This window comes from Amblyomma mixtum, chromosome 2 (assembly GCF_055824585.1).
Source record: "Amblyomma mixtum isolate Tamu chromosome 2, ASM5582458v1, whole genome shotgun sequence".
NCBI classification, from domain to species: Eukaryota; Metazoa; Arthropoda; class Arachnida; order Ixodida; family Ixodidae; genus Amblyomma; species Amblyomma mixtum.
Window position 1 is genome coordinate 229,215,239 of NC_143013.1, and position 16,092 is coordinate 229,231,330.

Below are 16,092 nucleotides of genomic sequence, written 5' to 3' on the forward strand. Positions count from 1 at the left end.
AGCCGCGCTCATCTACGAATTGCGAAGTCCGCGTGCACTCTACGTCTGTGGTACGTGAGGGCAGGATACTCGAGGTTGAGTTTTTAGCTGTAAATATCGAAAAAAAACTGGAAGCCCTCCTTTCCGCGGTTTAGAGAAACATGACGTACCGCTTGCCTCCTCGTAGTTTATCTTGATAATATTCCTCGGGTGGGTAATATGCGGTTTTGCAGAGTAATTACCAAGTCTGCTGTCGGCCATGTCCAGACTATTCTAGGCACTATATCCAGCCAGACCGCTCCTCAAGCTGGGAGTAGCAGACGACGCGCTCATCCTAAAGCGACCGCAGCGCCACCGCCTAGACGGCGATCGCGTGGGGCATGGCGAATATCGAGAATCGGGCCCAGGTATCGAAACCATAGAGTTTCCTAGGAAAGCTGGCGGCGCTGCACAGTCACCATGGCCGCTAAAAGCATCATGGGGCGGTGAGCTACTTGTTGCGGAACAGTCGTAGTTTTTCGGGAACACAGAGTGGCACTACTAAGAAGTTTCATTCCGAAAACGTTGTTCGTGTGTGCGCAGACGACTTTCGCGCGAACGCAGTGTGCAAAAGTCACAGTAGTGAAAACGCTTAGACACACGACGCCAATAAAAGGTTTCACTTTTCCGAAATGCCATTAAAAAACTTCTTAAAGTATCTAAGCAACAACATTTTTTTTGAAAACATATTTACTTTTAAAAATGCGCTTGTTAATTACGAAATATTAGTTTTTATAGTGTTCATTACTTGGCCAATAGGAGAGCGAGTCGTCTCTTATTTTGGGCAAACTTTGCACTTAAATGCTTTTCTGCTCGTTTGTAGCAATCACTAGACAAGATATTGAATGTTAGGACGTTTGTAGTTATTGAACACCTTTATTTTTTATTATTTTTTTGGCCAAAAGTTGCAGTTCCGCAACAAGTAGCTCACCGCCCCATGATGCTTTGAGCGCCCATGGTGGCTGAAGTCATAGAGTTTCTTACGAAACTCTATGGCTGAAGTGGTCTCGAGCATGGTCTCGAGGGGTCGCCATGCAAACTCCCATAGAGGGGTCGCCAGCTTTCCCTCTAGGTAATAGTAAGAAACTCTATGATCGAAACTAAAATCATGTATAGGCTTAGCTGCCGCTGCTGCTAAATCTTGCCTGCCTGGGTCTCAAAAACACAACACCGGGTCCGGGGTGGTAGTTGCACATCCAGGGCAGAAAGGTGAACGTAAAGTGGGCGCGAACACGGAATTTCGCCGCAGAAATACGGAACGCATGAAAGGTGCGTCCGTACGCTCCGAGCGCTCCGCGTTGACGGCGCTGGCGCGGCGAACCAATGATGGCATTCCGCTGCTGACGTAAAGAGCGCTAAGTGACACAATGCGCACGGATTCGGGCGAAAGCTCGCCACCGCTGGTCGCCGCGAAGCGCGGAAGCGGGACTTCTTAAAATTGTGTAATTTATCGGCTCGCTTTTGATGTCTTGTACGCGGCATGAACGCTCGGTGGCCTGTACTCTACATAATGCAAGTATTTTATAGCCAACCTCCAACATCCTTTCCAGGGACACTTTAACTCTGTGTTTGGGGCAAACTTTGCATTTACATGCTTATATTGTAGTTCGTGTTTTTTTTATGACCTGCAATTACAGTTGGCATTAAATGAATAATTTGCATTATCTTTTGTTTTGTTCTCTGCACCCTCTGTAAGAGGGTAGGCTGAAAAGCTGTGTTACATATTTGTCTTCCTCAGTAATAGAGATCAACTTTTAGGTAGGAGTTATTTTTCGAACAGCCTAACCCATCAGCACACAATTTTGTTGACAGAATAGGAAATACACGGATAGCCAACGTTAAAAACCGCGTTGTTTTTTTTAACAAAACCCTCTATGGTCGATTTTTTTTTCGAAAAGCGTGACTTTTCAATGCCGATTAATTCGGTTTCGAATTTAAAATTTTCAGAATTACTGCAGTTTTTTAATGACTAAAATCCAATCTTTTTTGCACAGGTTTACATGCAAGGTTTATTAATGAATACCGATTGGCTTGAATAAAATAAATATGAAAAAAGATATGTAGAATTGTGTTTCACAAACTGAGGAATCGCAGGAGAGTAAGCGGTGCGTATGTCCAGGGCGCAAGCCAAGTGTGCATGCGTGCGCACGCAAGAACATTCGGTGGTTGTGCGCCCCTCATAAAAATGAAACGAGTGAGAAACTTCCAATAATCCTTTATGCTATCGCCAACGAGGGGCGATTCGTTTTCTTTGGCCTCGAAAAAGAAAACGCAGGAGCAGTGGCAACGTCGGTGTACGGCGGCATCATTTGTATATACTAGCGCCCGCCCCATAAGCAGATGTAATTGCGCCCTTGTGAGCAATAAACGGGCGAGCAACTCGCAGTTACCCTTTGAAAGATTAGAAAGCAAACAGACACCAGTTTTTGCGAGCAGAAGAAGCGGAAGCAGCCCGCGCGACCATAGCGAAACCAGCCGCAGCGCTCGAGTGGCTGACGACACGCGGGCCTTAACAGAACGTGGGAATTAAAATCCAAATATCGTGAGAAAAAAAAGAGAGCGATTTCTTCTATCCGCATGGAGCAGCAGCACCTGCCCGGCAACAGATATTTAAAATATTAGCGCGTTTTTCAAACCAACAGATGGAAGAGTAAATGTTCAACCTCGACCACCTGGAGCTGTAAAATTATGTCATGCAATTTCGTCTTCGACCCTTGGATGTTAAAATGGCTATTATGAGTGAAAAGAAACGCAGTGCGATGTTGATGAAAAAGACTTCCAGTCAAAAGCACTCTCACGCCCGCCGAAAGTACGAGTGGCGCCGTTACACACGCTAGCGCAGCTGATCCCGTGTGATTCAATATGGCGGCGCCCGCGATGTTGTCTCCACCCTGTACGGCGGCGCTGGCATCGAGGCACCCTAAACAGCTGTGAAAGCTGGGGCTCAACTCGTGCGCTCGCTTGCGGACGCGCAGCCTCCACCGGCGGCCTAACTCCCGCTCCTTCCGCTAGGGGCGCTGACGTCACAACAGCTGTGAAAGCTGGGGCTCAACTCGTGCGCTCGCTTGCGGACGCGCAGCCTCCACGGGCGGCCTAACTCCCGCTCCTTCCGCTAGGGGCGCTGACGTCACAACAGCTGTGAAAGCTGGGGCTCAACTCGTGCGCTCGCTTGCGGATGCGCAGCCTCCACCGGCGGTATGCTTCGCATCCTAGGCTTAACCATAAGCTAAGTCAGGCCATTTTTTTAGAGGGGAATAACTTTTATATCGCGTGTTGCGTAAATCAGAGAAAATCGAAAAAAAATTCTCTCGGCCTAACCGCACGTTTGTTCGGGCTCAAATTTCGCACACAGGTTGCATTTGATGGTCAGTTCTGTTTGACACTAATTTAGGCGGGGTACTTGCCTGATTCGGTCAGAATTGTTTGGAAATCCCAATTGTCTGCGGCAACGGGGAACCAAAACCGAAAGACTTCGCAGCAGTGGTACCCGTGGCGCCATCTCGCACCCACCGGAGAAACCTGGCTGTGCTAAGTTGGTAAGCAAATTATCTTTGCTTGGTGCTCTCTGCTGCGAAGCAGCGCAAGACATCACCGAAAATGCGGTCGTACAGCGATCAAGAGAAGGCCATGCCCGCGACTTGGCTATGCGAGTCCAACTCCTCCCCGGTAGCAACGTTACTAGATTACCTGCCCGGTAGAGGGCTCGTTTTTCTGGTAAGTGCGAGATGGCGCCACGGGAACCAGTGCTGCGAAGCCACTGATCTCCACTAGGGGAGCTGGATGCCGCATCGGGCGCCCAAAAGTGAAGCCACCGGAAGTAAGCGGTCTTGTCCCGGAAGTCAGCCTTTGGCAGTGCATGAAATCAGACCTCAGCACGGTTTTTTAGTTCCAGTTTTGTTTTCCCACTTAGCATTTCGTCTTTTCGTCGTTCTCGTCTTTTTACATGACAATGCCTACCTGTTGCGCCGTCAACTGAGCGAGGAGACCAGCGAAGTCTTCGGGAAAGACGTTTCAAAAATAAGGGCCCATTGCATTGCAATGGGACGACACTAGCAGACGACAGGACGTCGCTACACGCAGCAAGTATGGAACCTCGTCTGCTCAGCTCTGTGTCGTCCCGTCGCCAACACTGCTCTTTACTGTGATGCACGTTCCCGCGCTCAAGCCCAAGTTATGCCATCAGTGGGGGATAAATTTAAGAAAGAATAGATGGAAACCTTCACCAGGCAGCTGACCTTGCAGCGACCATTTCACCGAATTATGTTTAGACAGAACCGGAGCGGGGGCTATAGGTTACTATCTGGTGAGGTGTCAATGGTGTTCAGTTGGTTCGCATTAGCGCCTCCAAAAGGTATGGTAGTGTTTTTTCGACGGAGCGTATCATGTACTGTTTCATATTGGAGCAAGTTAAGCCTGAATGGGCTTGTATTCGTGGCTGTTGATGCAGTTAACTTCTAACAGCGCTTCTCTTGCGCACTGCAGAATTCGTCTTCCTTGTCAGTCGTTCCTCTCGCGCTGTGCCTTTTCTTTGCTGCACGAAAATTCGGTTTTAAGATGGCCTAGCCTCATCGTCATTCCACTACTTTTCCTTCACGATCGGAAGACAAGAACCAGGCAAGAACATCGTGTTTAATGCACGTACCCCTTTGCCGAGGCAGGGTGAGACGTGCATGCCTGTTTTCTTCTGTTTCTCAGAAATTACAGGGTTCTGCACACAATGATCACATTTCTCGCGTTCGGCTTGCTTGTTCCTTTCATATAACAGCAGAAATTACACGAGAACAACGCAAAAAACTGCGAACGCAAGGGCGAAAGACGCGACTTATTGCATTGAAATACACAGCAGACACCCGACTTCCGGGACAAGCAGTCCAACTTCCGGTAGCTTCACTCGCGCTCGTCTCTGGCGAGAATGCGGTATCCAGCCACCTAGTGGAGATCAGTGTGCGGCGAAGCCTTTCGGTTTTGGTTCCCCGGCATCGCAGACGATGGAGATATAAAACAAAACTGACCGCCAAATGTTACCTCTTTGCGAAATTTTAACCCGAACAAACGCGCAGTTAGGCGGAGAGAATTTTTTTTTCGATTTTCTCCGATTTACGCAACAGTCGGTATCGTGAGTGCTCTCGTAGCGAGCGGCTCACGTATCGACATCAGCATCACGTTTTCATGGCGACGTGCATGTGAATTATTTGTTCTCCTCTTGCGCGTTAATTTCTTCAGTTGTGCTTCAGTTGTGATTTTCATGCGGTGATGTTTCTCGGTATGTGCTGCTAACCTGTGCGTATCAGCTACATCGAACTACTGGCCCTGAAGTCGCACCTACAATGAGCCGGGACAAGAAAGTAAAGCGCTCGAAGACTGCCAACGATGTCTCCAACTCGGCCGTGGCGCCGGTAAGCCTGGCTTTCTTGTCTTTCGTGGCTTGCGAGCTGAGATGTACCATTGTTGAAATTACAGCTAATGCTCTCGGAGGCCAATACTTGTGTTGAGATTGCTTTGATGTCATTACGGTCATCTGTAAGGAACAGAAAGACAGACTTAGCGAAGTGCAGCAGTTCTCGTGATTACGTTTGGCGGTTTCAAACCATTCGCCCAACTCTCCTCTCCGCCTTATTTTCCTTCTTTTTCAGAAACTTGCTGAAAGGGCAGGCGCGGGACAGGTGAGCTGCATGGATAAAAGTATCAGTTGTAGGGTTTTACACCACCGTCTGACAGTGTTATGCTCACTTTCGTGTTAAGCCGTAAGTGCGTGCAGTAGTGGTTTTATATCGGATGACAGTTAAATAGTTACTGATACCACGGACGAGGAGCATGTATAATATACAACACATATCGTCATAGATGAGTGTGATCTTTTTATTTTTTTAAGTGTCCTGGCCGCCTTATTACCGAGAGGAAGCAGGGCGTATTTTGCTTGTCTCCACTGGCGGACTTTGCCGGGATTCTTTCTTTTTAAGAGTGATGTTTATTGCCGCATGGCATAAAAGGGGTATGTGATAATGATAGGTACATATTCTCGTTTTAACTGAGAGCTCTTTGCAAAAGGAACTGCCTGACGCACGAGCTATATTTTGCAGTTTGCCATTGGATATACTCTTCTGAGCGCTAGCTTGATTGTTTTACCAAGTCCGTGGTTGTCGCTAACAGTACTTACCTCCTTCCTAAATAATAATAGTAACAATAATAATAATCTTTATTCGACCATCATGCTGTGTATGATGACAGGGGACCGGAGTCGCTGCCCATTGACAGCTTGCCAAAGTCCCGGACCCCCGACATTCAAGTTGTAATTAAGTTGTACAGAAATCAGTATGGAACTTGCAGTGTGGCTTTGAAGAGCTTGAAAAAAAAAAAAAAAGGTAGCAGGCAGCGGTCCGTTTCGCAAAGTGTTTGTGCAGAATACATCAGGAGTTTTAATGGAGGCCGCATGGAAGCTGGCATTGTTTTCAGTAGTACGGTGCCTTTGAATTATTTATAGCTGCCATGGGTAGGATCTAAGCCAGGTGCCTGGCTACTGCAGTGGACAGCTCGTGTTACGTCAAGTTTTGCATTGAACAGATTAACATAATTCTATGAATTGTTTTAAAGTTATTACCGTGCACACAAAATTTTCTTTTTTTACTATCACTACTCTGAACGTCCCCCTCCCCCCCCCCCCCCCTTTTCTTCATTTTGTATTTTTTTGTAATGCCCAGTGGACCATTTCTGGACATTAAAACAAGTGAAATAAAATTCTTGTAGAATATTTCAGTTTATTTTTTTTTTGGCTGTGGTTTGCGAAATGTGCTTTTTTTTTTCTTCACACTGCCCGCATTTTTTTGTGTTTTCATAGTTCGAAATTATTTGAAAATATTTGCTTTACGGCCGAAACTTTGATACTCGCACACCCCCAAGGTTCTTGGCCCGGAAGACCAAGGCTGAGCCACTGGTCAGAGGCCCCTGTTTCTTTCTGCATTCTTCCTTTCTCGGTCTTAGAGGCTTAGCGGCCAGAGTTGTGTGAAGTGCTGCACCGTAACAATAATAATAACAATAATGCAGAGCAGCGAAAACACCGTGCAGAGCAGCGAAAAAGGGCATGCTTTGCAGTGCATAAACACGGAAGTTGGTTCACTCGTTGTATAGTACACAGCATGAGCTACGGACCATGCCAACTGCTGGCTGGTAGCGCTTATTACATATTCTTACATGCCATGTCTCCATATATCTGAATCTTGTCGCAGAAACCTTTTGAGCTAAGCGGTGATAAGCAAGGTGCTTGTTAGTTTATTATACAGCATGAAAACCTGTAAATCATGCTGCTATTTAGAGACATGCGAGCTTGTTTAAAGGAAGATTTGCCGCGCTGTGCTCATGCTCTTAAGTTGCTCCTGGAATGCTGATGTTACTGCTCCAAAATTATTATATTTCTGCTCCATAGCTGCTCTATAATTAGGGTTGTTCGTTTTCGGGTAAAACCCGATTTTACCCGATTTTTGCACCCCGAACGTGGTCCTAAAATTTCAGGTAAAACCTAAAGTGACCAGACGTCCCGATTTAGGCGGGACATGTCCCTCTTTTGCGTTCGTAGTCCCGCTGTCCCGCCAGCACGCGTGTGGGACGGCGTTTTGTCCCACCTTCGCTGCACTGGCTACACCCGCTCTGCGTAGCTCCACCGAACCAGCCTAAATAATGGAAGAAACAAGCCATAGCCAGGCGGCTCGCAGAAAAGCACCCGCGACCATGAGTCGCGCCTTTTCGCCCTTTCCAAAATGGGCTCCCTGGGCGCTGCCATATTGTTCACTGAACTGCAGTGGGCACCTAGCGCTAGCACGGTGGAAGCGGAGGCAACTCGTTTTCGGCAGTCCAGAGAGGGGGCGTTTCGACAACATCCTCGCCCGATGGAAAGGTCTATACAAAGAAACTTTTAGTGTGTTGATGAGCTAGCGAGCCTAAGTCAAAGTCTGGTCCAAAGCTCGTTTTCCCATGCGTTCGCCCATGCTGTTCGCGCCGCGTGCTTACTTTTGTTGGTTTTAATGTTTTAATGCATGTCTAAACTACTAGTCGTGTCATTCAGAGGGACCACCCCCCCCCCCCCCTCAGTGTCCCGCTTTGGGGTCTGAGGAATATGGTCACTTTAGTAAAACCTGATTTTTCCCGATTTCTGAAACAATTGTGCCCATGGAATTGCTCTGCCTCCAGTCTCAGACAAAGAAGAAAACCAGTTGACATTGTAGAAACTGGGAGCCGTACTCGATCCGTTCCAGAGCGGCTGCTGAGTCAGGCGTTTGATGACTACCGACCTCTCTTTATTTCCGCGATGGACGATGTAGCTCGCTTCGCGGGGAGTTTAACCACATACTTTCTTAAAAGCAGCCCGAAATATAGCCCTAATTGTTACCCACCGGTTAGAGCAAATGGAACAAATGATTAGTTTGCAAATTTAACCCGATAAAACCCGAATTTCGGAGATTTTCCACAAAAAACCCGATTTCTCCCCTATTATCGAGCCGAAAAATAACGCCCGATTTTTACCCCCCGAATTTGGAAAAATATAAAACCCGAAAACGAATAACCCTATCTATAATGTGTATTTTCCTGCTCCAAGGGATGCTACTGACCAAACCCTGCAACTGACTAAAGTAGCGCACATCCACAATGGTGCTTGCTGGAGCAGGGTTGGACAACTCGTCTGCTTCTTCTCCTGTGCAGAATCTTCTCTTTGACTACTTCCAAATGGAGGAAGAAGAGGCGAAGCTGCGGGACTCTCAGGATGATGAAGTTGTCTTCAGGAAGACCTGCGCTGAGATCCAGAGAAACATGAAGAAGATCCTCGACATGAAGCTGCAACGGAGACCATTGGTATGACCTGTTCCAAGCCTGTCAAGGTTGCCGTCCTGGCTGTATAGCACTAGAAAACGCAGCCTCAGCACTTGTGGGCCAGTCATTTAACATGATTGCCATTGCTTACTGCTTTTTGCATCTGCTGGGCTACATATTTCAATGTCTGCTTTGTTTTATGGTCTGGTCCTGTGAACTCTTGACTGAGAAGCACTCTTCCCGATTAATGAGCATACATCTCGACTTGGTATTGGCCATTTTCATACATATTTGGTGCACTGAGCCATGATCCTACAGGAGCTGCCAGTGACAAGCTTGAAGTGCTAAAAGCTAAAATGTTGTTATTTAGTGCATTATTGTATATTTTTTTTATGATATGTAGTTATGTTACGCACCCTCCAGAGTTACGTTCTACCTAAAAATTCATTGTAGTGTTTGGAAACCTTGTTTATATTGGCTGCGAGGTTCTTGATGTGGATGCTAAAAGTATGTTCAGCTGTTGACCAAGCAGAACTCTCGTTTAAAGTAGTATGTGGCCGGTACACTGCGACATTTTTGTCTCTTTGCTCGGTGTGACAGCAGTTGATGTTCACCCTGTCATACAAACATTACTAACAGGAAGCTCCAAGGATTGACAGCTTTGGCAAGTCTTTTGTTCCTGACGTATGAAACTTGTTTTTGCTTCACTGCTTCCCCTGGCTAATGATGTTTTTGTGTGACCCTGGCAGGCTGACATAGAGGAACTTCGTGTGGAGACTTCCCTGCTGTTCCTGACACTAAAGAAGGTCAACCGCTTGGACAAGCATCGACTCAAAGTGGCCAAAGATGCTGTCAATGAGGTTGTGTAGCATTTTCAGTTCAGTTCAGTTTTATTCCTTAAAGGCCCCCTTTTCAGGGGCTGTTACATGAGGGGTGGGAATACACTTGGAAATGTGAAAAAACAGCAATGATTATTTAACATTGAAGATGATCTGTTACACGCGCTTGAAAAACAGATGGCGAAGCGATGATCGTGCTGTAGGGGATGGCACCTGTCTCAAAAAGGGTTGCTTTAACAGCGTTCTTCTTTATCGTGGGTCCAACAAGGTCCTAAGTGTGACACATACGTCACTAAAAAAGATGGCCAATGCATGTGCTTCGCTGTTCACGTTTTTTTTTGTGTCTATTTTTTGCGCTATGCACTTCACTTTTAATCATAGAGAACCAACCAGCTCCATAGGTTCCTCTGAGAGATTTTTTCCTATACCAACAGGTGGCATGTCTGTTTGGGAATGTTGTACACTTCATTGCTTTTCCAGTAACATACTGACAGTAAATTTGTTTAGTCATTAAAGGGAAGCTGAAACGGTTTTTTGAGAATTCGAGATTATGCAAGAATTCCAATCTTTCAAGCTTCTAGATAAACCATGCAAAGTATTTTTGCACTAGCATTTAAAATGGTGACATAAGCGTCGATTAAATCCGCGACGATGTTTAGGCTTCTCCTCACTACGTCGGAGAAGTGCGAAGAAACTCGGCAGTGACGTCATTGTTGCCGAAATTTCAAAGTCCGCTGCTTACGCCTGCATGTTGCTGTGCGTCGTCAGATGGCGCCAAACAATGCATTGTGAGCTTTACCTTCGATTGCGTCGGTTTTCTTCCATGGAATAACCGCTTCTTCACTGGAAACGTAGTGCCGTCATACGTGACGTCATTATCGGGGCCTCTGCCAGTCGCTGTGCACTTCAGAGAAGCTGAACGCCAACGTCGACTTTATTCGGCGATTACGCCACCATTTCAAATGCTAGAGCAAAACGATTTCGCAGGATTTACCAGTGCATTTCGAACATTCGGCAACCTTAAACTCATCGAATTCTAAAACCGCTTCAGTTGCCCTTTAAGAGGTTGCCAAGTTTAAGAACAGCATCTGGCAAAACCATACATTGCTGAACTAGACTGTCGTGGTGCTTATTGAGAGTGCAGTTATCTATCCAGCTTGTCCATATGCTGATGTGATGTTCTTGGCAGTTACAGGAAAATACCCAAACGTCTTATAGCAGTAGCTCTTACTGTTAGGAAATATTTTCCGTGTGTACCCTTGGAAAGCATGTCTGACTATGCCCTTAGCATTTCTTTTGCTCTATCACTGTTTCATTTCCACTTCAATGCCTCTTTTCTAACTTTTTCTACTTGTGTTGCACGGTTGAGGTCCTTTTAGACGATCTCTCTGGCCATAAGAAAAGTTGCTTTTGCCTTGCTTTACTCATTTGTGCTCCTAAAAGGGTGACTGTTTGTCAGGCTTGTACAAGGCATTGAATTTTATTCTATTTGTATCCAAAACTTTGCTCCGCATGGAGCATTATTCAATTGCTTTGGCAGCTAGATATAACCCAATGAGCCCCTTTACTGAGAGCAGCTGTCGTAATGCAAAGGTTGCATAAATCCAGGTTTAATATTGAAGAGCCAGAAATGCATTACAAGATATGAATGGCAGCCGGGAGCTTAGCACCTGGCCTTCAGTATTAAGCTTTTCAAGAAGGGTGTCACCACATCGCGCACCTTAGCGTGCCTTCCCTGACACCTTAGAGTGTGTGGGGGTAGCGGTCTCGGACTCAAAGGAGATGCCCTCGACTCAGCGTGGCAAGCTCAGCGGAGACCGGCTACCAAGTGACAAGAGGTTTTTGGTCATTTGGTGCCCAGCTTTCGCCGGTCGCAAGCCAGAGAATGGGTCGGAGCCAAAGGTTCACAAGCAAAACAAAGTTTCTACAGCAAAGAGACGGTACAGAGGTTTTCACAATCACTTGTATAAGCTCATACAGAGTGATTAACAAAACAATGCAACTCGTGCAAGCTACACTCGAGAGAGATTTCAGTGCAAAAAAATTATTGCACCTAAAGTGCACTAACACAAGAGAGAGGCAAACAAACAAAATACAATTTGTTAACCGGCACTGCGACAGTCCGACGACCAGAGGTTAATGACAATGCCATCCCGCAGACTGGTGCGCGCTGTCTCGTTGGACAAAACACAATTTGTTAACCGGGCACTGTGACAGTCCGACGACCAGAGGTTAATGAAGGATTCCATCCCGCAGACTGGTGCGCGCTGTCTCGTTGGACAAAACACAATTTGTTAACCGGGCACTGTGACAGTCCGACGACCAGAGGTTAATGACGATGCCATCCCGCAGACTGGTGCGCGCTGTCTCGTTGGACAAAACACAATTTGTTAACCTGGCACTGCGACAGTCCGACGACCAGAGGTTAATGACAATGTTATCCCGCAGACTGGCGCGCGCTGCCTCGTTGGACAAAACACAATTTGTTAACCGGGCACTGTGACAGGACGACGACCAGAGGTTAATGACGATTCCATCCCGCAGACTGGTGCGCGCTGTCTCGTTGGACAAAACACAATTTGTTAACCGGGCACTGTGACAGTCCGACGACCAGAGGTTAATGACGATGCCATCCCACAGACTGGCGCGCGCTGCCTCGTTGGACCGTGGCTGGGGCGAGTAGTGCTGTCTCGGGAGTCGAGCGGGCGTGCTTCTCGGAAGCTTAAACGGCGGCTTGGGCTGACTGACAGCGGGCAACACCCTTCTTATATAGGCTTGTTCCACGTCTGTTTGTTCTACGCGCCAAGGCAGGCGTGCACGTACGCACAGTACAGGCTGTTCAGTCTCCTTCTCCTTCTCGCACCTGGCGCGTGTCCCCATTGGTCAGATGCCAAGACTGGCTTCGAGTTGCTTGCAGATTTTTCCTGTCTGGCGCCGCCGCTGCTGCGCCAGGGAAGAGAAGGAGAACATCTGTTAGCGCACTCAAGGCTACACCCTCTCTACCGGCATTGACATTGTAGAGGTTTTAACGTCATGGCTCTGCAATCCCCTTAACGTTGCGCCGGCGAGCGGTGGTGGAGGGGGCAGCCACACACACAAGGCTAGTCACTCTCCGGGGTTTTCTTCTCTCCTCTTTCTAACGACGCGTGCTGGCGAGACTGCTTGTGCGCAGCGCTGTTTTTTTTTTTTTTTTTTCAAAAATGCGCTGGATTTTTTCCCAAAGGGCTGTGCATTGCATTTTTTTTTCTGCAGTGAATTAGGTGTGTGTACACTTTCGTTGTTGTTTTGGGGCAGCTAAGCATGAGCTTTCATTTCATAGCATCATTGCAGTTTATTTTTTATTTATTTGTACATACTGCAGCTGATGGTGAAGCTGTTGCAGGGGTTGGGCTAAAAAAAAAAACTATGGGGACACTTCAGTCTTTTTAAAAGTGCACTGTGATAGCATTAGATTTAGCATCTGTCGCAGCTTCTGTTGCACCCTCTGTGTCTGTTTGAGTCAGCTTCCTTGCAATTGTTGGTCCGTCAATTGCGATATTCAGAGACTGCTAGCTGTAGTAGCAGGCATCTGCTATGCTGTGACAATGCAGACATTTGCATCCTAGTGTATTAGGGGTTGCTCACAACCTGGTGGGCAGGTTGTTATGTCACAAGGTCATGTGACCTCTCTCTACCAATCAGCAAATTTCGTGACACGCAGCCATTTTTATGGAATGTGGACTTTAATGCTGTTGTATTAAAACGGACTGCACACTTATATGGCAGGGTACAATGCAAAAGTATAATAGGGTAACATGTGTAGCAGATATGGTATAATAGCGATGATTTATTTTTATTTATTGTATATACTTGTGTAAGGGTCACACTCCCAACTTGGCTGCCAGTATTTAGAAAAAAAAAAAAGGTCAGCCAAGAATTGCTTCATGTATGCTTAATTTTGGCCACATTGTACGTCACATTGGGAGCTGACGGTGCATAACTGTCTGTGACACTCGATACGACCACGCATGCCGGACTCCACCCGTAACCATCAACATGTGGCACTGCAGCGCTGCTGACTCGCCTTGTGTGCTCGGCGTTTGCACCAGAAAAGACAAAACAAGCAAATGTGAATGACAAGACAATTGCGACCTTGACAGGCGGAATTGACGCGAGAGTGGGAACGTAATGAAAATTATATTTGTAAATTATCGGCTTGCTTTTGAGGACTCGTACGTGCCGTGAATGTTCAGTAGGCGTTACTCTATGTAACGCGCACATTTTACAGCCTCTTTCAAAACTGTTTCACGGCCCTTTCAAGGCTGAAGAACAACAAAAGGTTTGTGAGCTCGCAGCGTATGCAAGCTTTCCGAGCAGAGAAAGAAAGCTAGGGTCAAAAGCACGTGCCAGAATTAAATTATACAGGCGAGATTTTTGTGTGTTGAAGTAATCATTGAGGGCGTGCAACGTTTCACCAGATGAACCAGGAGGACGATAAAGAATACTGACCTGATTGGGGTGCTTACTGAGGTAAAGTTTGTAGCACATGGATGAAAGTTCTGATGTAGCTGGTGAGGCTGTAAACTTGAGCTTATAGCGAAAGAAACACAACACCTTCCCCTTTCCCACATCATCTTTCTGCTCATAACACCATGTAGCCAAGAAGAGCAAATTATTAATCATGGATGCCGACACATAGTCATGTTTCCATGATGCTCACAGTATGTAGGGAACCTGATCCGGTAAGGGACAGGAAATAAGAAAATGTGTTAGGTATATTTTTTCATGTTAATGTTCAAGACGGACAGGCTGTGAAGCAGAGGGTGTATAAGAATGCAGCTACGGTCCTTCTCAAGGGTATTAGAAATAGTTTTCCGGCTGTAAAGAATGTTGCCAGTGAAAATGTGTTCAAAGCTTAGCCTCACTACAGAACCGTTGTCATGAAATGACTTTGGCGTTTTCTGAAGTTTTTTGCCGAGAGAGTGGAATTTAAGAGTTAAATCTTCATATACATAGAAGCCAGAGGATCTGAATTCAGCATTTTTAATGTAAGAATTTCCCGGAGTGATACGCGATTTCATGATGACAGGACATGGATGGTCATTGCTTGGCTTTGCCAGTCCTGTGACACTTCAGTTGGGCAGTTGTTCGTCAATTTTCCGGAAACGAGATTTGAAGCCTCGTTCAATAAACCCTTGACGCCTTCACTTTTTTCTTCTTGGAGGCCATGCAGGATTGTTTTTTTATGCCGAGACCAGTTTTCTAGGTCAACCTGCCGCGGTGGCTCAGTGGCCCTGGCTTTGGGCGACTGATCCCAAGGGTAGTTGTTTGATCCCGGCTGCAGTGGCTATATATCGATTTGGGCAAAATAGAAGAATGCACGTGTGCTGTGTTGTGTCAGTACACAGTAAAGAACTCCAAGTGGCCGAAATTATTCCGGAGCCTTCCATTAAATACGGTATCCCTCAAATTGAAAATTGGACTTTGAGGTAAGAAATGGCGCAGTATCTGTCTCGCATACCTCGGCGGACACCTCAACCGCGCCGTAAGGGAAGGGAGGAAGGTGGGAGTGAGAGAAGAAAGAGAGAAAGAGGTGCCATAGTGGAGGTCTCCGGAATAATTTCGACCACCTGGGGATCTTTACCGTGCACCGACATCCCACAGTACAGGGCTGCCTTTTGCGTTTCGCTTCCATCGAAACGCTGCCGCCGCGGTCGGATACGAACCCGTGTACTCCGGCTCGATAAACGAGTGCCTTAACCTCTGAGCCACCGTGGCAGGGTTTCCTCAGGGCCTATGTGTCAGTTCGGCGCATTAAGCCTCGTTATTATCAATTTAAAGTTTTTTAGATTGTCGTTGTTTTTAATTGGATCTGCTGTGGCATCATTTAGAGAACCAATCTTTTCGAAATTTTTGATGTGTGTCAATAATTCTTTGAGTGCATCTCCGCGCTGAGTGGCTGGCGCCTGTTTTGAATCGCAGAGAAAGCAGAAAGTGGACAACTTTCACCTCCAGCTGCAGAACCTCACCTATGAGATGATGCACCTGCAGAAGGAGGTCACCAAGTGCATGGAGTTTAGGTGAGCTGCCGCCAAGCTTGACTGTTCTCGTGGAGTTCTCAAAATTTCTTTGTGTATGTGACCGAGCATGTAGGCTCTTGCTTGCTCCAACTTGCTTTGCTCCAATTCTTGGCATGGTTATCCATTTACAGGGGGGGACACTGGTCTTTGAGACCAAAAAATAAAATGACCAAAAATTTGATGTTCAAAAGGCATTTGTGGAATCTGCAGCTATTATTTTTCAACTGTGGCAATTTTTTTCCTTCGTGAAATCTGCATTTCGACCGTAATATTAAATTCAGATCATCGTACGGGCTGAATTTATGCAGGAGCGGACATCTTGAATAAACAGCGCGAACGAAGACGAGCACAAAAGACAAGGAAACGGACGACACTGC

The 16,092-nt window shown here is 46.6% G+C and overlaps 1 protein-coding gene across 2 annotated transcripts in view; it reads left to right on the forward strand.

Annotated features, from left to right (window-relative positions):
• The first annotated feature begins 5,156 nt into the window (after positions 1-5,156).
• The window catches only part of thoc5 (THO complex subunit 5), a 47,053-nt gene continuing 36,117 nt past the window's right edge, over positions 5,157-16,092 (forward strand). The window contains exons 1-5 of one of the 2 annotated variants that reach the window (XM_089573277.1): positions 5,157-5,414; positions 5,652-5,681; positions 8,710-8,859; positions 9,567-9,677; positions 15,618-15,715. In XM_089573277.1, the coding sequence (XP_089429403.1) occupies positions 5,346-5,414; positions 5,652-5,681; positions 8,710-8,859; positions 9,567-9,677; positions 15,618-15,715 (458 nt within the window). In that variant the 5' untranslated portion in view covers positions 5,157-5,345. The remainder of the gene's footprint in view (positions 5,415-5,651; positions 5,682-8,709; positions 8,860-9,566; positions 9,678-15,617; positions 15,716-16,092) is intronic. The other variant, XM_089573278.1, reaches the window with a different exon arrangement.